The sequence below is a fragment of the Saimiri boliviensis genome, chromosome 3 (assembly GCF_048565385.1).
Source record: "Saimiri boliviensis isolate mSaiBol1 chromosome 3, mSaiBol1.pri, whole genome shotgun sequence".
Lineage (NCBI taxonomy): Eukaryota > Metazoa > Chordata > Mammalia > Primates > Cebidae > Saimiri > Saimiri boliviensis.
The window spans coordinates 36,702,997-36,724,487 of record NC_133451.1 but is presented as its reverse complement, the minus strand read 5'-3'; the positions used below and the strand labels follow the sequence as shown (position 1 = coordinate 36,724,487).

The following is a 21,491-nucleotide window of genomic DNA, read 5'->3' as shown; positions in this document are numbered from 1 at the left end:
TCAGTCTTTGAAAAGCACGCAGGGCATCCCTGCTGACCTGACCCTGAGGCGCACAGCACTGAGGAGTGCCCACTGTCCTCCGGCCGCTTTTGAAGTCTTATGGCCAGAGAAGTTCTTTGTCAAAGCCACGATCCTACCACTGTCTAGGTCACATCTTCCCACATTTTCAAAAGCTGTAGATAGTTTTAGGTGCAACAAGAAGGTAATGAAATCCAAGTGTCTAAACTGATAGCAAAAAACATGAAAAGGAATCTATCAGTGAATCTCAAGCCTGTGCCTAATAGGTCTATAAAGTAGCTGCTCGGACAAACCCACTTATCAGAGCCCATGAGAGTGTCCAGCCTGGAGGACACCAACCTCATCGGGGGATTAGGGCAGCTTCTTTATAGACAAAGACATGAACCTTCTGGGTCACGATGTTTAGAAACCCCTAGTCAAAGTGCTGCAGAGAGGCCAGTTCTGCTCGTAAGGCTCAGTCACTTCTGCACTAAGCTCTTACGTTTTAGGGGGGAAAAAAACATTAAACACATTTCTCTATTGGATGATCTATGCCCAAATCATAAAAATATTATCCTGCTCAATAAAAATGAGTCTGCAGTTAGGTCAAAACTTTCCGTCCACCATACATGCTCAAAATGTTTAGTAAAAGAAGACTTTCCATCTACCATAAATGCTTCATTCCCCTTTCTGGCAGTTATAAATTACTTTAAAATTATCAATTTCCTGTTGGAACAAGTCAGACTGACTCAGAGAAGAGAAAATCAGAACAGGGAAAAAGCTATCAGTGGCACAAGAGGTGGAAAAGAGTGGAAAAGAGAAAAGAAGTAGGCTGAAAAATGAACTCAAAAATTAACGGAAAACTCAGACTGTGTGGTCCATGCAAACGTGAACAAGAGAGACACAGAACCGGAATGCCATCTTAAGGGTACAGGCTGGGAAGGGAAGAATGGCTACAAACCAAGGCCAAAAGTCAAAAGCCACAAAAACACAGGTCGTATACTCATCCTGGAGACACTGCTAAAGGACCCGATGGCTGGCCAATGAGATTTGAAACCATGGCTGACACTCCACACGAAGGCAGAAACCTAATGAGGAGATCTGCTAAGTGGACACCCCACGAAAACAGCACGCCTGGTTTAGGGTCCAGATGCAAAGGCTGCCGAGGGACAGAGCACACAGCTGAGCATGGAAGTGCCTCTGGAACACGCACTCGGGGAGTGTTCAAAAAGAAAAAGGCAACACACTTTAGGGAAACTGTACCTCCTTCACTGATTTTTCTCTAGATTTTTGGCAGACAAGAAACTTTAGCAAATATAAAATGCGTAGGCTTTGAGGCTATTAATGGTTCATTACGAATGGACTCACATGGAGTCCAAAAGACAAAGGAAAATGGTCTATGTCAGGCGTCCCCAAACTTTTTACACAGGGGGCCGGTTCACTGTCCCTCAGATCATTGGAGGGCTGCCACATACTGTGCTCCTCTCACTGACCACCAATGAAAGAGGTGCCCCTTCCTGAAGTGCGGCGGGGGCCGGATAAATGGCCTCAGGGGGCCGCATGCGGCCCATAGTTTGGGGACGCCTGGCCGGTATCACATAACATAGGGACTCCCAAACCTAAAGATCTTCCAAGGCAGAGATCTGCAGAGAGCCTCAGCTTCTGCCTTGAGACCCCACAAAGAGAAAAGCTAAATAAGGCTGTAGACAGTGGAGGAGGGGAAGGAGACTCTGTATTTCTGTCATGAAAAATGGCATTAATCCAAGTTCTAACCTGAATAGCACATAAGCCAGGTTGCTAACATTATATTTGTAACCTAGGGTTTATATTACAAAGGACACTCTGGTACTTTCTTTTTTTCTTTTTTTTTTTTTTTTGGAGACAGAGTCTCGCTCTGTTGCCCACATTGGAGTGCAGTGGCGCAATCTCGTCTCACTGCAACCTCCACCTCCCAGTTTAAGTGATTCTCCTGCCTCAGCCTCCTGAGTAGCTGGGATTACAGGTGTATACCACCACACCTGGCTAATTTTTCTATTTTTAGTAGAAATGGGGTTTCACCATGTTGGCTAGGCTGGTCTTGAACTCCTGACTTCGTGATCTGCCCACCTCAGCCTCCCAAAGTGCTGGGATTGCAGGCGTGAGCCACCATGCCCTGCCTCGAGTACTTTTCGTAATTCCAAAGGCAGCCATGCAATGTCCTTCCAGGTTTACAAAGAAAGGCAAGATGACAGAACAGCTCCCTGCAAGCCATGCAGCTCGTCTTGGTGTCACCCTCTTAAACTTAGTCCTTGCTGCTCTAAGCCAGTTCTCTTATTAGAGCAACCATTCCACCTCCAGTACGTACAGACAGAAACTTTTCTTATCTTCTGAGGCATACATCATTTAACTCTCCCAAATTTCCCCTCTATGTGCAACAAATGAAAACAAAACATAGGGAGAAAAAGAGGCATCAGAGTTTCAGAAAATCCTCAACACTTTGTTTCTACAGAGATTTGGCAACAATTATAAGACACAGAAATGCCATACCTGCTTCATCTCCCCAATATGGATGTGCTCTTTTTGTTTCTCTTCATATAAACATCTCAGGAAAGAAATAATCAGTTCATTCTCTCGCTGCTCATTTCTTGGTCTCAATTTCTTAAAAAAAAAATCAGAATTTGCTTTTAATCATCAACAATATTGCTAAGCCATCTCTTCATAAATGGTAACAGCTTCCATCCACTAAACTAGTGCCTTTACCCAATCATCTCACTAGGGGGCACTAACGATCCTAAAAGTAGAGAGAATTTTTAAAAAGCAACAGTGGAGCTACTGGACCAGATTCAGTTTTTGACCTCTGATGTCATCATATCTAAAATGAATCTTTAATATCAGAGAAAGACACAGTCAAAATATTTAACAAATAAATAGCTTTTAAAACAAGAGGAAAAAACAAAATCCATGTAAATACCCATAATGACCAAACGTTTAGAAGCTCTTAGGGGACTGGCAAGGAGAACCGCAACTGAGTTCATTGTCATAATTTCCTACGTCAAATGTGTTCACCGTGAAGCACTCTGTGGAATCCCCATGGGGCAGGCCCTTCCATATGCAATTTCACGGCAGGTACTAAATTTCTTTTATCTTTCTTTAAAAAAAAAAAAAAATTCTCTCTATGCCTTTTAACTTTGAGACAGGGTCGTGACACAGCACACTGGACCCGAAGTCAGGACATGCAGGTTCCGCCTGCTGCCTCGAAGTGGGACCGAAGCCAAGTCTCTTCATCTTAGCTTCCCTGTCTGCTGGAGTGAGGAAACTCCATGCTCTCCGCCTGCTCCCAAATGCTTTGGATTTGAAATGCCGGAGTGAACTTTTTTCAAGGCCACCTAATTTAATGTATTATTTGTATCTGTGTATGAAGAAAGTAAAATGAATTCGTGAGTTGCTTTGGGAAACACAAAGTTTATAGACTTATAAACTTTGAAAATACATCCCTTTTTTGTTTTTGAGACGCAGTCTTGCTCTGTTGCCTAGGCTGGAGTGCACTGGCGCAATCTCAGCTCACTGCAACCTCCGCCTCCTGGGTTCAAGTGATTCTCTTGCCTCAGCCTCCTGAGCAGCTGGGAGTACAGGCATGTGCCACCATGCCCGGCATTTTTTTTTGTATTTTTAGTAGAGACGGGGTTTCACCATGTTAGCCAGGATGGTCTCGATCTCCTGACCTTGTGATCTGCCTGCCTTAGACTTCCAAAGTGCTGGGATTACAGGCATGAGCCACCGCGCCAGCATATTGACAAGTATCCATTGACTGTTCCTCCTGTCTCCCTATGCCAAACTTCCAGCCTGCTCTTTAAAACAAATTCAGTGAAATAAATGGATCAACTATACAAAGATGTGAGTCTGGGTCAACAGCACTCCTGGTGACCTTCCTCCTCAGCTAACTAAGGAAGCGACTTTACCCAGCATGTCATAGCCACTCAAAGCAAAGGTAACACTAACACAGACTTTCTGACATGTCCTTTCTTAAAGAGAAAGATAAAAGGTAAGTTGGTCTTGTTACTTAAGGAAAAGATAGTTAATGATCAGAAGGGCTTGTTTTCATTGAGGACTTTCTTGTTCCTTCAAATTTCGGACTGAAGTATTAAATATTTTAGAGGCTAAAGCAGACACTCTCAACGTGGACTCCAGGTTGTGAACCCCAGTATTACCAAACTTTATATATTACATGCGACAAGTGGATTTCTCTAGAGAAAGCTGGCATTAGATTCTCAAACAGGAAAGTGGTAGTACTGCCACAATCCCAGCTTAACACTGCTAGATCAAAGGGTGATGGGTACACAGAGCCCACATGTCCACAAAACAACAAGAACTCTCATTTATGGTGGGCAGGGATGCAAAACAGTACAGCCACTATGGAAAGCAGGCTGGCAGTTCTGATAAAAGTAAACCATTCTTACCACATGACCCAGCAACTGCACTCCTTGGTGTTTGCCCAAATAAGCTGAAAACTTACATCTACACAAAAACCTATCATCTCACATTTACAGCATCCTTTATTCACAGTTTTCAAAACTTGGAAGCAACTAAAATGTGCATCAGTTGGCGAATGGGTAAAGAAACTGTAGTGAATGCATCCATAAAATTGAATATGATTCAGCAACGAGAAATGAGCTATCAGGCCATAAAGAGCTGTGGAAGCACCCTCAGTGCACACTGCTAAGTGAAAGAAGCCAGTCTGAAAAGGCTACCGTGTGATTCTGACCACGTGACATGCTGGAAAAGGCAAAACTATGGAGAGAGCAAAAAGATCAAGGATTAGGGAGGAGGTGACAGAACAGGCAGAGTACGGGGATTTTTAGGGCAGTGAAACTAGTCTGTATATCGTAATGATGGGCAGATGACATTAAACATCTATCACAACCCACAGAATATAGACCACCAACAGTGAACCCAAATATAAACCATGGACTTCAGCTAATATTAATGTACAAATATTGGCTCATCAATTATAATGAATGAATCCTCAGCAATGTAAGATGTTACATTAAAAATAGGAGAGACTGGCTGGGCAATGTGGCTCACGCCTGTAATTCCAGCACTTTGGGAGGTTGAGGCAGGCAGATCATGAGGTCAGCAGTTCGAGACTAGCCTGGCCAAAATGGCAAAATCCTGTCTCTACTAAAAATACAAAAATTAGCTGGCCATGGTGGCACACACCTGTAATCCTAGCTACTCAGGAGGCTGAGGCAGGAGAATCGCTTGAACACAGGAGGAGGAGGTTGCAGTGAGCCAAGATCGCGCCATTGCACTCCAGCCTGGGCAACAAAAATAAAACTGTCTAAAAACAACAACAACAACAACAAAATAGGAGAAGCTGTATGGTGGGGGACAGTAACAGGTGATAAGGGAAACTCTGTACTTTTCACCACATTTTCCTGTACGCCTAAAACTGTTCTAAAAAAATTAAGTCTATTTAAAAAAATGGTCCAGGGAAGCAGACAGTGATTACGAGATGCCTCTGAGCAGGTACGGGCACCTAATGGTTGACCTATCCTTTCTTCTCCTGTATCTTTAATTAAACCTTCCAGTTATCCCCACAAGAAAATGTGTATTTTGCTTTAAGAAATTCTTCATCATCATCTATTTTAAAAGGCTAATCATATAGTAATAAGAGGAGGGGTATTAATATATTTTCCCCCTCAAAATACACATTAAAAAACTATTCAGGCCGGGGACAGTGGCTCACACCTGTAATCCCAGCACTTTGGGAGGCCCAGGTGGGCAGATCATGAGGTCAAGAGATCGAGACCATCCTGGCCAACATGGTGAAACACAGTCTTTATTAAAAATATAAATTAGCCAGGAGTAGTGGTGCATGCCTGTAGTCCCAGTTACTTGGGAGGCTGAGGCAAGAAAACCACTTGAACCCGAGAGGCAGAAGTTGCAGTGAGCAGAGATCATGCCACTGCATTCCAGTCTGGTGACAGAGCAAGACTCCGCAAAACAAAACAAAACAAAACAAATATATATATATATATATACATATATATGTAACCTAGCAGTAGTACATCTAGTTTTGTTAGGATAACTGTGGGATCATTTTTTTTTCTCTAACAATCATCATTTCTGTTTTCTCCATTTTACTTCAATGTTTTATGTAATATAATAGGGGATGTCTAATTTTGTATCTTTTCAAATAGGAAGACAATGTATTCAAATAGGAAGAATATTAGATTACAACTGAGAACAGTATACTAAAAACTGATAAGAATCAGAGACCGCATCATGGAGCTTGTTAAACATCACAGAGAAGTCACTAAAGCAGAGAAACGCACGTTTATGATATCATACATATGCAATCAAGAAATAAATCTTTTTTTAACGTAATTCTGAAATACAATTAGTGAGGTGTCATATTCCTAAAACCTCCCATGCAACTTCCCCATCCTCAATAGTGGCAAATCATTATTTCTTAAAGTGATTTAACTTTATGATAAACATTCATCAGTCAGAGAGACAAGTCTTAGAAAAATAATGAGGACTCAAGTTGGTGACATCACTTTGCCATCAAAAATTACTTGCTTGTTCAAAATTAAACTACGGTGTCACAAGTCAGAATGATGGTTACCTGGAGGCAGACACAAGACAGGACTATGAAGCAACAGAAATACCCCATTTCTTTCTTTCTTTCTTTTTGGAGACAGAGTCTCACTCTATCCCCAAGGCTGGAGTGCAGTGGCACAATCTCGGCTCACTGCAACCTCCACCTCCCAGGTTCAAGCAGTTCTCACGTCTCAGCCTCCCAAGTAGCTGGGACTACAGGCACGTGCTACCACGCCCAGCTAATTTTTGTATTTTCAGTAGACACAGGATTTCCCCATGTTGGCCAGGCTGGTGTTGAACTCCTGACCTCAGATGATCCACCTGCTTCAGCCTCCCAAAGTGCTGGATTACAGGTGTGAGCCATCACATCTGACCAGAAATGCTCCATTTCTTAATCTTGGCACTGGCTGCACAGGTGTATTTACCTTATAAAAATTCACTGAACTATTCACCATTGATTTGTGGGCTTTTTTTATCTATATGCTATACTTCCATTTATAAAAGAATATCACAAAACAATTGCCTGTTAAAAGTAACAAAACTAAGTTAGTTATATCTTTCTTAACCTGTGAGAAGCTTATAAATGGTCATAAAGGCAATTCAGAAATAAATTGCCAGCCTGGCAAGGTGGCATGCACCTGTAGTCTCAGCTTCTCAGGAAGCTGTCGTAGGAAGATTGCTTGAGCCCAGGAGTTTGCAACTGCAATGTGCTCTTAACACACCCTAGAATAACCACTGCACTCCAGCCTGGATAAAACAGTGAACCCCTGTCTCTTACAAAAAATTAATAAATAAATCAATACATTTCCAACACTGATCAATGCATTCCAGAATGTTGAAAAAGCCCATGATCTTGTAAGGGAAGACATTAAAAAGACAATACTTAAAAAGACAATACTTGGCTGGGCACGGTGGCTCACGCCTGTACTCCTAGCACTTTGGGAGGCTGAGGCAGGTGGATTGCCTGAGCTCAGGAGTCCAAGACCACCCTGGGCAACATGGGGAAACCCCGTCTCTACTAAAATACAAATAATTAGCTGGGTGCAGTGGCATGCACCTGTAGTTCCAGCTACTCAGGAGGCTGAGGCAGGAGAATCGCTTGAACGCAGGAAACAGAGGTTGCAGTGGGCCGAGATCGTACCATTGTACTCCAGTCTGGGTGAGACAGCGAGACTCTGTCCTCAAAAAATAAAAAATAAAAACAAAAAACACTCACTTGGAAGCTATATTATAACATCTTTTTAAAGATTATAATCACACTTTATAAGAAATAATTTTAAAATAATGAAAAATCCAAGCTGAAATACATTCTTCAGAAAGTTGAAAAAAAAAAAAAAGTCTCTTCTGTCCATTAACCTTTAACTTGTGAAGTCACATTATTTGATGAATTATCAATGCCTATTGAATAGGCACTGATTTATCTAGTCAGTATTTAACTAAGTCATTTCCTGAAACACACTCATATAGACGAGAACTAGACTTGCAGATATTTCATTTACTAGCCCCACTTTGGCTTCACAGCAATTCTTATCCTGAGATGACCAATTTGGATTTAGCATATCCACCCAGTAACAGGCAGCATGGGGTCATCCTCACATATGCCCAGCAAGATATGTTTGAAAATTAAACATTTCAAAAAGCTCATAAATAAAAAGATGGCTTTGCAGTGTGGTATGCCCACATGCCTGTCTGGCATCAAGTTCTCAGAGTGCTCAAAATTGGCTTATTTACAGCAGAGATAACCTCCAGCATCGTTTACACTGTTATTATTGATTTCTTTACAGCTGTTAAAGTTCCATTTTTTTTGGCATTAAATATTTATTTACATAATCCTTGACTATGGTATGTTTTAATAACTAAGTAATCATGTACCATTAATTTCAACAGAAATTACATTTCTCTTATGAAAATGTGCACGTGGAGGAGTTTTACAGAAACAAATCCCACTCCAGGAAAGACTGAACAAAGGAAAATATTTACCATTCTATTTATAAGAGGACTCAGGAAACTGCAAATCCACCTTTTTCCTTACAACCTTTCTGAAATGTATGATGTTCAAACATGGTAGCAGGCACTGCTGTCTAAAACGAAACCAATGACTTGGGTTTATAAAAATGTTTTCTAAAACCAAGAATGGTCATTGAGGACATAATGAAACAAGACCCTCTAATAAACCACTAGAAAGAGAAATCCATAGGCAAATCTGTATCATTCAAAAACCAGCCGCACTCACAGTGATCGAGGACAGAGCGGGAGCTGGCTTTTCAAAGCTGGGGAATACCACAATTTCCCTTTGTGTTCGGAGCAACTAGACAATTTCAGAGACCTCTAGAATGACACACAGGGGCCTCAGGATATTAACTGAATGGCCTTTTTTTTTTTTTTTTGGGTGCCTGGAGTCTTGCTCTGTTGCCAGGCTGGAGTGCAGTGGTGCAATCTCCTTACTGCAATCTCCACTTCCCGGGTTCAAGCGATTCCCCTGCCTCAGCCTCCCAAGCAGCCAGCACTACAGCCGTGTGCCACCACACCCAGCTAATTGGTTTTGGTTTTGGTTTTTTGTATTTTAGCAGATACAGGTTCTCACCATGTTGGCCAGGCTGGTCTTGAACTCCTGACCTTGGAATCCACCCACCTCAGCCTCCCAAAGTGCTGGGATTACAGGTGTGAGCCACTACACCCAGCCTGAAGGCTTTTTTTAAAAAAAGCAAATCTTAGTCAGTGTCTTTGCCATGATATGCTCAGTGCCTAAAAGCCTGCATGAGTCAAAGAGAATCTCAGAATCATGTCCATTAGGAACATCTCATTGCTGCGGAGGAATATTTTGTGTATTGCCTATACTGATTCATCACACTGTGTTAGGGAGAGCTATGTGGTGCTGTCTAAACAAAAAAGAAAACCCATACAATGAAAGGCAAGTTCCTCTTTGCTTGCTAGAACGATGTTTCTTCAAGTGACTGGAAAGCCCTAGAAAGGTAAGTGGGCCAGCATTAGATGAGAAAGGCGCAGCTTGAATTGTAAATGCATTAATAATCAGAAGCATATTGTCCACTTTTGAATTCCAAATGCAAATCACATATTTGTATAAGAGTATTGGGTACTTAGAACTCTAAAGATCTTTTAAGAAAAAACAAAGTAACATGTCTCAAGTTGATTCAGAAAAAAACAAGAAAACATAAAGACAAGTGAAAATTGTGAAAATTACCCTCTAGGCTATTTGAGACATAAAAAAAAATCTTTCTATGATCTCTTCTTATAGCATATACCAATTCTACTGTAGAAGAAGAACAAAGAAATAAGCCAAGATCTCTAACATGTGATTAAAAAGAGAAAGACAGCTGGATGTGGTGGCTCACGCCTGTAATCCCAGCACTTTGGGAGGCCAAGGCAGGCAGATCACAAGGTCAAAAGCTCAAGACCAGCCTAGCCAATATGATAAATCCCTGTCTCTAACTAAAAATACAAAAATTAGCCGGGCATCATGGCAGGTGCCTGTAATCCCAGCTACTCAGAAGACTGAGGCAGGAGAATCGCTTGAACCTGGGAAGCAGAGGTTGCACTCAGGCTCTGGGCGACAGAGTGATAGTCCATCTCAAAGAAAAAGAAAAAGAAAGAAAGACAATCCTTTCATTGTTTTACACTGACAGAAAGTGGATCGTGGATCCTAGTATAGTCTTTCCCCAGTGAGGAGGGAAAACCACTTACAATCCACCCAGTTAGCTGTCTTGTTTTGTATAATGGCTCCTCTATTTGTAGAACCTGCTACCCACCCCTCAAAAGGAGATATTTATTCTTTGTTTTGATGCGCTTCCCTCCCTAAAAAAGTGCCAGGAAACCATAGAAAATGCCCCTCAGCTTAAGCAGACATGAAATTTTGGATGACCTCATTAAAGATTCATAATGAACAGACTAGAGGCATGCCAGCACACACAGCATGGTCTCCCTGAGATACGTTGCATCTAAATGCAAGGGCAGGAGCCAGCTTCCAAGTTTACTGCAGAAAGCTGATGAGCTTGAATTCTGTTTTGTTTTTGTAGGTTTGATATATTATCAGTTCAAGTAGACAGCATGACCTAAATTTATTTTTTAAATTAAAAAAAAAAAGGGGTAGGGGGGAAGGAACAATTCTGTTCAAGTTCATGTACCAAAGGTTGTCTCATTCGACTCCCACACTTAGGGCTGAAATCCTGAGCAGGAAGGGGTGGGCAGAGGTTTCCCAGGGAACAGATGAGTGCATGTAGACCAGAGGCCGGGCCTTCTGTCTCCCAGCCTGAGGCGCTTTCCATTTTATGATTTCCTCTCTTATTCTAACATTTGTTTAAGGAGGAGGCTTGCCTGTTTCCGTTACTTTTACTATCTAGGCTAAGGCCTGATGGGAATCTGCCATTCTCATCTGGATCCCCTATGGGACTGTGAAAGCTTAGGCCAAGCATGTCTGACACGTGGCCCAGAACGGCTGTGAATGCAGCCCAACACAAATTCATCAACTTTCTTAAATCATTATGAGATATTTTTCTTGCAATTTTTTTTTTTTTAGCTTATCAGCTAACATTAGTGTCTTTTATATGTGGTCCTGGACAATTCTTCCTCTTCCAATGCGGCTCAGGGAAGCCCAAAGACTGGACACCCCTGAAAGCAAGACGAACTCAAGGCACCTTCCCCCAGGCTGGGACAACACTGGTTTGTTATTTTGTATACACAGCATTTCCCAGGCAAGCAGCCTGCCTTTTCTTCCCTTCTAGAAATTAAAAACTGTACTGTACCTGAACCTCCTCAAAAATTGTCGCCTGCTCCTGATTAGTTAATGTCGTCAGGTGCTTTTGCAGTTCTAGTTTGGTTTTGGAAGAATTCATTCCTATTGAGAGAAAAAAGAGAGGCATGATAAAACTCCATGTAAACGTTCTGAGACAGGAAGTTAACCTCTTCTACACACATCCTCTTCACATTCTTTCCCAGTTCAGGCTTTCAAGGTTTAATGAAAAAAAAAAAAAAAAAAAAAAAAAAAAAAACAAACTTTTTTGACACGGAATCCCACTCTGTTACCCAGGCTGGACTGCAGTGGTGCAAGTACTGAAGCCTCGACCTCCCAGGCTCGAGTGATCCTCCCACTTCAGCCTCCCCAGTACCTGGGACTACTGGTGGGTGCTACTATGCCCAGCTAATTTTTGTATTTTTAGTAGAGATGAGGTTTCGCCATATTTTCCAGGCTAGTCTCGAGCTCCTGAGCTCAAGCAATCTGCCCGCCTCAGCCTCCTAAAGTGCTAGGATTACAGGCGTGAGCCACTGTGCCTGGTGTGGAAGTTTTCATCAATAATAATGTCGCTGTTATCACTGTCATCATCTAACTGAGCTCTGATATGCTGGACACTATATAATAAGCATTAAACTGGCCGGGTGCGGTGGCTCACGCCTGTGGTCCCAGCACTTTGGGAGCCCGAGGCGGGTAGATCATTAGGTCAAGAGATCAAGACCATCCTGGCCAACATGGTGAAACTCCATCTCTACTAAAAATACAAAAATTAGCTGGGTGTGGTGGTGTGCGCCTGTAGTCCCAGCTACTTGGGAGGCTGAGAATGAGAATTGCTTGAACCTGGGAGGCGGAGTTTGCAGTGAGCCGAGATCGTGCCACTGCACTCCAGCATGGCAACGGAATGAGATTCCATCTCTCAAAAAAAAAAGAAAAAAAGGCATTAAACTTGCACCATTTAATTCTCAAAACAATCTGATGGAGAGGATGCTATGATCCCTAGTTTACAGCTAAGAAAACTAAGACCCAGAGAACTTACGTCATTTCCACAGACCACTAATTTGGACTCTACCTCAGGTTTGTTTGGCTCCAGATTACTTTCTCCAAGTTAAAACACCTCACAATATCAGAACCTTCTCCTCTGAAAATGATCAATCCCGGTACCGCTATGTAAACCCGACAATTTTTTCCTAGGGAAAAAACAACTCCTATTCTGCTAGAAAACTGACCCACATTTCTCTTGCATGCCAAGTTCCCATCACATAAAACTGATTCATGTGGCTAATAATTTTTCTGACACCACCGCATGTTTATTAATAATGTAATTAACATTACATTTAATTAACATTACAAAGGGTTTTGAAGTTATAAAAACAAAGCCATTACATAATTTTAGTACCCATTAGAACCTGATGTTTCAAGAAATTCCTTCCCCAGACAAATCCAGCTCAGAGCCTGCACTGCCTTTTCTTGATGTCCAGAGATAAATGTCACACATGATGAGAAGATTGATAATGAAAGGATGTGATGACCCAACAGCCATGAAAAGAAAACAACTGCACGGGTTATTTTTCTTCTGAGGGCAGCTTTCGCCTCATCCACCTGGCACTCTCTTCTCATCCTACCAGGGTGGCCCTGAGGCAGAGGAGTGGCCAAGACTCTGGGCTGGGGAACAGTGTTGAGGCACCTCCATTACTAAGGACGGCCGGGAGGGTCATCTGCTGAGCCGGGGCCTGGTCTGTAGGGACTTGGAAGCCGTGCCTTCATCTTACAGATGGGTTTGCTGATGCCCAGCGAAGCCAGGTGACCTGTGAAAGGCCAGGAGCCCAACTGGCAGCCAAACCTGCCCAAAGCCACAGCTCCTCCCCTCCCACAACAGCTGAGGCAGAGCCCACAACCTCTCAGTAGGCTGGCATTGTGGCAGGGGTGGCTGCCACAATCACACGGTTGCGGCCATCTCTGCCTCCCGAAAGACATTCTTTTTCCCTTTTTTTTAACCCAAGAAAACCCTGAGGCCACCATAGAAATAATATTTAAGTGACTACTGGGCCATTTCACTTAATACTTTATGTGGATTATTTCATTTCACCCTCAAATGAATACTAGAATGGGGCTTTTCTTTTTCTCTTTTTTTTTGAGACGGAGTCCTGCATTGTTGCCCAGGCTGGAGTGCAGTGGCACGATCTCAGCTCACTGCAACCTTCACCTCTTGGGTTCAAGCAATTCTCCTGCCTTAGCCTCCCAAGTAGCTGGGACTACAAGTGCCTGCCACCATGCCTGGCTAATTTTTGTATTTTTTTTTTTTTTTTTGTAGAGATGGGGTTTCACCATATTGGCCACACTGGTCTCAAATTCCTGACCTTGTGATCCGCCCGCCTCAGCCTCCCAAAGTGCTGGGATTATAGATGTGACCCACTGCGCCTGGCCAAGGGCCTTTTTCTTAAGTAATCCCAATGCCCACCTGAAGAAACTGATGCATATCCAAGTCAAGCATTTTGTCCAAGGTCATCAGCTAAGTAAGGGACAAAGTTGGAATATGAACTGTCTGCTTGCTTCCAGCAACCAAACTCTTAACTGCTCCACTGCCCTCCCTGACTAGGAGAGCCAGGTCGCCTGACACTCAGGTGGCTGCAATACGAGAGTGAGCTCAGAGGTCGGTTAAAGTGCAGGAAGGTCGGCACGTTTGTCAAAGTGCAGCGCAGGCACTCCTTCAGCAAGCTGTCAGGTCACACGAAGCCAGGGAAACAGGGAAGGCTTTACTGTATCAACTACTGAAATGCTGATGCAAAACAGAGTTAAGATTTTTGAGTAAAATAAGCACTAAGTCATCATGCACTAAAAATCCGCCCCCACCCCCCACCCCGCCACATATGGAGGACATCTCTGACAGTGGAAATAGCATATTTTGGAAAAATAATATTGTTTCATGAAACACCCGATGTGGGAAATAAAACCCAAAGCCTAAGAAGAATTAGACTAACTTGACACTCTGTCGATCTCAGGTGAAATCCACAAAATGCAGCCTATTCTTCACTTTGGCAATGGTGAAGCAATCCCCTGAGCAGTTTCCCCGTCTACAGGATGCCTGACTCATGAGGTCCTTCCCAACCCATCTCTAAACAGTGAGGCCGCCTAGGATTCTCACACATCTAGCCCCTCATGGGTGGCTTCTGTACACCCTCTGAAAACACCATTCAGTTCCACACCGAAGGCATCTCCTCAGAGAGCCCCAGGTGATGCCAAAATGGCTTATGGAGAAGAATGGGAAGCAAGGACAGAAGCAGAAAAGGGAACCAGGGTCAAGGGAGTTTCCAAACTACAACCTTCCCGGCTCCTCTTGTCAGTGAGGCTGCCTCCCTGGCGGTGCAGAAACAGCCCTTGTTAGAGGGAGCACTGATGAATGACTGTGTTTTACTGAAGGAAAATTTGCTCTGAGAGCAAAAGAAAATCTCAGCCGGGCGCGGTGGCTCAAGCCTGTAATCCCAGCACTTTGGGAGGCTGAGGCGGGTGGATCACGAGGTCGAGAGATCGAGACCATCCTGGTCAACATGGTGAAACCCCGTCTCTACTAAAAATACAAAAAATTAGCTGGGCATAGTGGCGCGTGCCTGTAATCCCAGCTACTCAGGAGGCTGAGGCAGGAGAATTACCTGAGCCCAGGAGGCGGAGGCTGCGGTGAGCCGAGATCGTGCCATTGCACCCCAGCCTGGGTCACAAGGGCGAAACTCCGTCTCAAAAAAAAAAAAAAAAAGAAAATCTCAGTTCAACTATTTTCTTTTTTTAATGAAAGTATAAATCAGTCCAGTAATTCCCAAAATGTTCCTCTAACCTTTAAAATAAGCAAAATACTATATAAAGACCACTGAGTTGTATATGGTTCAAATACAGAACTGCCTAGAGCCACGCTTCTGATGTGTTCTAAGCGCATGTTAAAGCAGAGTACAGGACAATCAACATGAACAGCATTATGTATTCTATCTTATAGATTCTGGGGGATGACTGGACTACACTTACTGATTAAGAAAACACGATATTCAAGTCTGGCCACATCACTAGTCCTCTCCACAGTTTTACAGAGTTCTTGACCAGAACGTTACTGTCTGATAGAACTACCCTTATACCAGCTGGGTGCGATGGCTCACGCCTGTGATCCCAGCACTTTGGGAGGCCAAGGCAGGCAGATCAACTGAGGTCAGGAGTTCGAGACCAGCCTGACCAATATGATGAAACCCTGTCTCTACTAAAAATACAAAAAATTATCTGGGCATGAGGGCGTGCACCTGTAGTCCCAGCTACTCGGGAGGCTGAGGTGAGAGAATCACTTAAATTTGGGCGGCAGAAGTTGCAGTGAACCGAGATCTCGCCACCGCACTCCAACCTGGGTGACGGAGACATTTCATCTCAAAAAAAAAAAAAAAAGAACTACTCTTACACCAACATACAATGAGTTTTAATAAGCCACTTCATTCTACTTATTAGAAATACAACAGCAAAAAGCAAGGAACCCTAAAACTGTTAATGTAATAACTACCGCCTCCTTTACTATTAACGTGCCCTCTACACTTTTAGAAATGAGTTCCATCATGTAGGTAAAACTTACCCCCACCAGACTGCTAATTGCACTATGTAAGAATGTTCTGACGTTAGCAGAGTTTTGTGCCTTCGTTGGATTTTATCAGGTGAAAGATGGATTAAATGATTAACTCCGAAATGACGGCAGCAAAATCCCGACCCTGATTCAACTTCAGCTGTAACTTCTGAAAGCTAAGTCAGGCCAAAGACAGATTAATCAAGGGTGCTCTGGAAGCATTCCAGTTCCTGCAGATCATTATCTGCTTTATCTTCAAGGCCAAAGTCATTGCTGGCTTCTTAATAAACTCTTAAGGGATATTTCTGTCATCATTTACCTTATCTTGACAACCACTAGGAAAGGGTTAGTGATCCTCTCAGTTGGGAACTCTAGCTAAAGCACACATTTTCTTGTTCCCAGATATATTTTGTATAATGTCAGCAAATAGTAACAATGTGGAAAACACAGTTGAATACATTAATCCTGTTTGTTCCGTTTAAAGAGCATTGTAATGCCACAAATGACCCTTCCCAGATCTTAAGATGTCAATTGTGAATTTATCTCATTTAAAGAGGGAAACCAGATACTACTTCGCATCTATCTGGAGGGCTTTCATCAAAAACAAACACAACAAAACAAAAACAGAAAGTAGCAAATTTTGGCGAGGACATGAAGGAACTGGGGTCCTTGCCCATTGCCAGAGGGTTTATAAAATGCTGTGACCACTGTGGAACAATACACGGCAGCTCCTCAAAAAAGAGTCAACATCGAATTACCGCATAACCCAGCAATTTCATTTCTGGATACATAGCCAAAAGAATTGAAAGCAGGAACTTAAACAGGTATTTGCACATCAGCATTCATAGCAGCATTATTCACACAGTAGTCCAAAGGTAGAAGGAACCCAAATGTCCATGGATAGGTAAATGGATCAACAAAATGTGCTACACAAATATAACGGAGTATCATTCAGCCTTAAAAAGGAATGAAATTCAGGCGACGCTACAATACACATGAGCCTAGAAAACATTAGGCTAAGTGAAATAAACCAGAAACAAGAAGATAAATATTTTATGACTTCGCTTATACAAAGTTACCTAGGAACAGAATGGATGTTGCCAGAGGCTGAGAGGGAGCGGAGCTGGCACTGAATGAGTTTAAGTTTTGGAAGCTGGAAAAGTTCTGGAGATGCTCGTGGTGTGGATTGCACAACAATGTGAATGGACTTAACGTCACTGAAGTTCATGCTTAAAGAAGGTTACAATGGGTTACATATATTTTTACTACAATAATTAAAAAAAAAAAAAAGGAAAATCAGATCTAAATAACAATGTTGCTTTCTTTCCAAAATTATAGCTTATAATAAACATTCCTTTTTTTTTTTTTTTTGGAGACAGAGTCTCACTCTGTTGCCCAGGCTGGAGTGCAATGGCACAATCTTGGCTCACTGCAACCTCCATCTCCCAGGCTCAACAACTGTCCTGCCTCAGCCTCCTGAGGAGCTGGAGTTACAGGCATGCACCACCATGCCCAACTAATTTTTGCATTTTAGTAGAAACAGAGTTTTACCACGTTGCCCAGGCTGGTCTTGAACTCCTGGTCTGAAGTGATCTGCCTGCCTCAGCCTCCCCAAGTGCTCGGATTACAGGTGTATAATAAACATTCTACATACTTGAGAAACAATCAAATTTTTATTTCTTTTCATAATAATATGGGTTGTTTAAATCTTGTGACCCGCCCCACTGCGGACAAGTCACAAAAAAGTCTTAGAAATCCTCCCATCAACAGAACAAAAACACAAAATCATGAACAGAGAAGTGAAAACTCCTTCACCTTCCAGATGCCCTCAGATAAACATATCACCACTCCCTTTCACTCTCACTGAGTTCTGTCCTTTCCTTCGCCCCTCCCTACAGTCCCAGAGAGACGATTCTCACTTCCTGCTTCAGGAGAATTCCCCACTCTTGTTCAAGAGGACCCCCTCCATTCCATTCGGATTCATTTGGCCCCTCTGGCCCTCTGGGGTCTGAATTCATTCAAACCTCTCCAATTCTGAAACAGGCAAAGTTAGCTGCAATCCCCAGGTGTTCCCCCAGCAAGGTCTTATCCTGGAAATTCCTGGTGGCATGTAATAGGGTTTTACCCCGGGGTGAATCATGGGCTCTCGATATACTAGTTTATTCCTAGACATCTCTAATCCTCAATTTACTTATCTGCAATATATGCAAAATAAATAGTCCCTTTTCCTCTCACAAATGTGGTAAGGATTAAATAGATAACAAAAAACGCCTAGTACATTTCCTGGTAGATCTTATTCAATACATACATGTTAGCTACAAATCATAACATGTATTACAGTTTCTCCCTAAGCCAGGTTTCTAAAAATACTGGTCAATACTTAAAGCCGTCACTTCCTTTATTCCTTCCCATTTGCTCAACTGCAACCAGCTTTCCGATACCTCCTCTCCATTCAAACTGTACAAGCTGAGGTTTCTAATGACCCTGTAATGGAGAAACCGGTACAAGTTCCTTAGTTCTTACCTTTCCGGATAGCTCTGCAGTGGCCGGTATGACTGACCCCTCACACAACCTTGACACACACCAGGCAACCGGTTCGGTAACCTGCTTCCCTAACTCCTCCCCCACCCTCAGAATCCCTTGGAGGGAGATGGCAGAAGGGGGTTCTAGGTTCTTTTCTTTCTATCACCAGCATCTGGCACAATTCCTGACACACAGAAGACAGCCACTGCATGCTGAGAGTCCACCTACAATCCCTCTGACTAATACAAGCCTCTCTGTTAGACAGAACCTGCCAACAAGTGAGTATCATCTAAAGGTCTCCTGGGACCTGTAACTCCCACTGTGTTCAAGCTGGACAGGGTCGTCTACTCACCCTCTATCCTCTCACAGAGCTTGTGCAGGCCCTGCAGCGGGCAGCCCTCACACAGCTGGGCTGGTGCCTTGGCCGTCTGCTGCACTGCAGCCACCGTGAAGGCCTGTTTCAGGGTCAGCATGATTTCGTCGACCTGATCAAAGAGAAGAGAAGTTGTAGCCACCAAAAAGTCAATTTGAAATCAGCTGGGCTGAGATGTCAGGCAATCTATGGAAAATACTTTTTAAGCGTTTAAGATTTTTCTGCACTACTCTTCACAGATTGACGGATAATCATTGGAATAATGGCTAGGATTACAGTCTGAAGATACTACAGGGACCCTCAAAGCTCTTAAAGCAGGTAAGGTAAACGACATGGTTTGGCTGTGTCCTCACCCAAATCTCATCTTGAATTGTAGCTCCCAGAATTCCCACACGTGATGGGAGGGACCCAGTGGGAGGTAACTGAATCTTGGGGGTGGGTCTTTCCTGTGCTAGTCTCCTGATGGTGAATAAATCTCAGGAGATCTGATGGTTTTACAAAGGGGGGTTCCCCTGCACACGCTCCCCTGCCTGATTACCATGGAAGGCGTGCCTTTGCTCCTCCTTCACCTTCTGCCATGATTGTGAGGCCTCCCCGGCCATGTGCAACTGTGAGTCCAATTAAACCTCTTTTTCTTTACAGATTACCCAGTCTCAGGTATGTCTTTATTAGCAGTGTGAGAACAGACTGATACAGTAAAAACTAAAAATGCAAACTACTGAGAAAATAGGCCAATTCCTTAGACCAAATGTCCAAAATGACACTGTAAAATGCTAGGCCAGAGGGTGGCACTGAGCAAGTTCTTCAGAAATAAAAAATATAAAATACACACTGAAGTAAGCTTCCGATGTGTATTCGCTACTTACTGCATAGTCATAAGTGAATAACTAAAGACAAAGAATGGTATGTCGACGACTATCTGGTTTTCCTACGGACAGAAAAATCAGCGGGGCTAAAATTCCTTGTAAAGAAGGTTCCAAGGTAAGAACTGCTTGTCCTCTCTCACCAGAGCCTCATTTGTGCACTGAAACACGTAACAGACAAAATGAAAGCCGCCACCTCCAGAAGACTCCCGGCAGATAAACCCAAAGTGGTCCACATGTCTGATGCCCTGTCAAAGGGAGAGAACAAGATGTTCAGGTGTATCCAAAAGATGCATCATAATCAGAAATGCACCTCAAGATTTACACAGCACAATTTTATCTATTATTTATTTATTTTGAGATGGAGTTTTGCTCTTGTTGCCCAAGCTGGAGTGCAGTGGCACAATCTCAGCTTACTGCAACCTCTGCCTCCTGGGTTCAAGAGATTCTCATGCCTCAGCTTCCTGAGTAGCTGGGATTACAGGCATGCACCACCACACCTGGCTAATTTTTGTATTTATTTAGTAGAGATGGGGTTTCTCCATGTTGGTCTCGAAGTCCTGATCTCAGGTAATCTACCCACCTCGGCCTCCCAAAGTGCTGGGATTACAGGCGTGAGCCACTGCACCCAGCCTACACAGCACAATTTTAAAGAGCACTAGAAAATTACTCTTTTCTCTGATATTTAAAAATGTTTTAAGGTCTAAAAACATCTCAAATAAGCCTGGTTCACTATAATGTTCCTTTGATTACCCCCATAACAATAAGAGAACTAAGACCTGAAAACTCAAGTTTTAGTACTCATTTTAGTATTTTTTGTTGTTTTGTTTGAGATGTAAGTATTAAAGAATAAAGACAACGCAAAAACTCAAAGGCAGATCAGAGATTAGTAAAGCAACACAACTATGCACATATACACATGTACGTGCATGCGCACACACGCATCCGAAGGTTAAAAAAAGATTTAAAATACATTTGTACTCCTAAAATAAGTAAATACTGAAGTGAACTGAAATAAAGAGTCAAAAATTATATGCAAACAGAGTAGAAGAGCTTTTAAACATAAGCTGTTAGGTCAAGGCTCTACCATAAGTATCCTAAGAGCTATTTATAATAAATATTATTATGTAAACGTGTTTTAAAATCATCAGCTGTCAGAGGCACCTTAATACAAATAAACGTTTTCCATAAATATTAACACATCTATGTGTTCTGAAAGCATCAGTAAGCAGAGATATGAGTGATGATAACTTAATGTTCAGGTAATTATATAAATTTGTAAACTACACTCTTTAGGAAATTATAAAGCTATCACACAAAAACGCAAACATTTAACATTAATATTTCAACAGAAATAGCAGCAAATCAGGATAAAAACTCTATGGGTAATCTCACTTTCAAGCCAAATATCTTCCAATAAATGAGCAATCACTGACATGCTATGCCATCTTAATTAATATTCTCCAATAGCAAGTTAAGCATAAGCTAGAGGCTACAACTTCAGGAAGTATGATTTAGAAAAGCTTTTTCTTTGTAAATGGTTCCTTATTCAATCTATAAAGAATATTCTTTATTTTCACATTTTGCAGAAAAGGAAAGTCCCTTTTGAATATTTATAGACCACATACATTATAAATCAACACTGATATTTTCACATTGTATCAATTATGAAAATGAAAAATCAGAGTTTAAAAAAATAAGCAAATATAACTTTAAGTGATCTCGTATTTCTTAGGAAGATCCTGAGTAAAACTGGTACTGCTAATCTTAATTGACAGATTCTTCCAATATCTCTCTATGAAACACCTGAAAGACTGTCGA

The 21,491-nt window shown here is 42.4% G+C and overlaps 1 protein-coding gene across 9 annotated transcripts in view; it reads right to left on the bottom strand.

Moving 5' to 3' along the window:
- Positions 1–21,491, bottom strand: part of TBC1D1 (TBC1 domain family member 1) — a 240,046-nt gene that overhangs the window by 95,096 nt on the left and 123,459 nt on the right. For all 9 annotated transcript variants that reach the window (XM_074395995.1, XM_074395993.1, XM_074395994.1 and 6 more), the window contains 4 exons: positions 19,814–19,918; positions 18,787–18,919; positions 11,340–11,431; positions 2,524–2,634 (listed from right to left, as the gene is read on the bottom strand). In XM_074395995.1, coding sequence (XP_074252096.1) covers positions 2,524–2,634; positions 11,340–11,431; positions 18,787–18,919; positions 19,814–19,918 — 441 coding nt within the window. The remainder of the gene's footprint in view (positions 1–2,523; positions 2,635–11,339; positions 11,432–18,786; positions 18,920–19,813; positions 19,919–21,491) is intronic.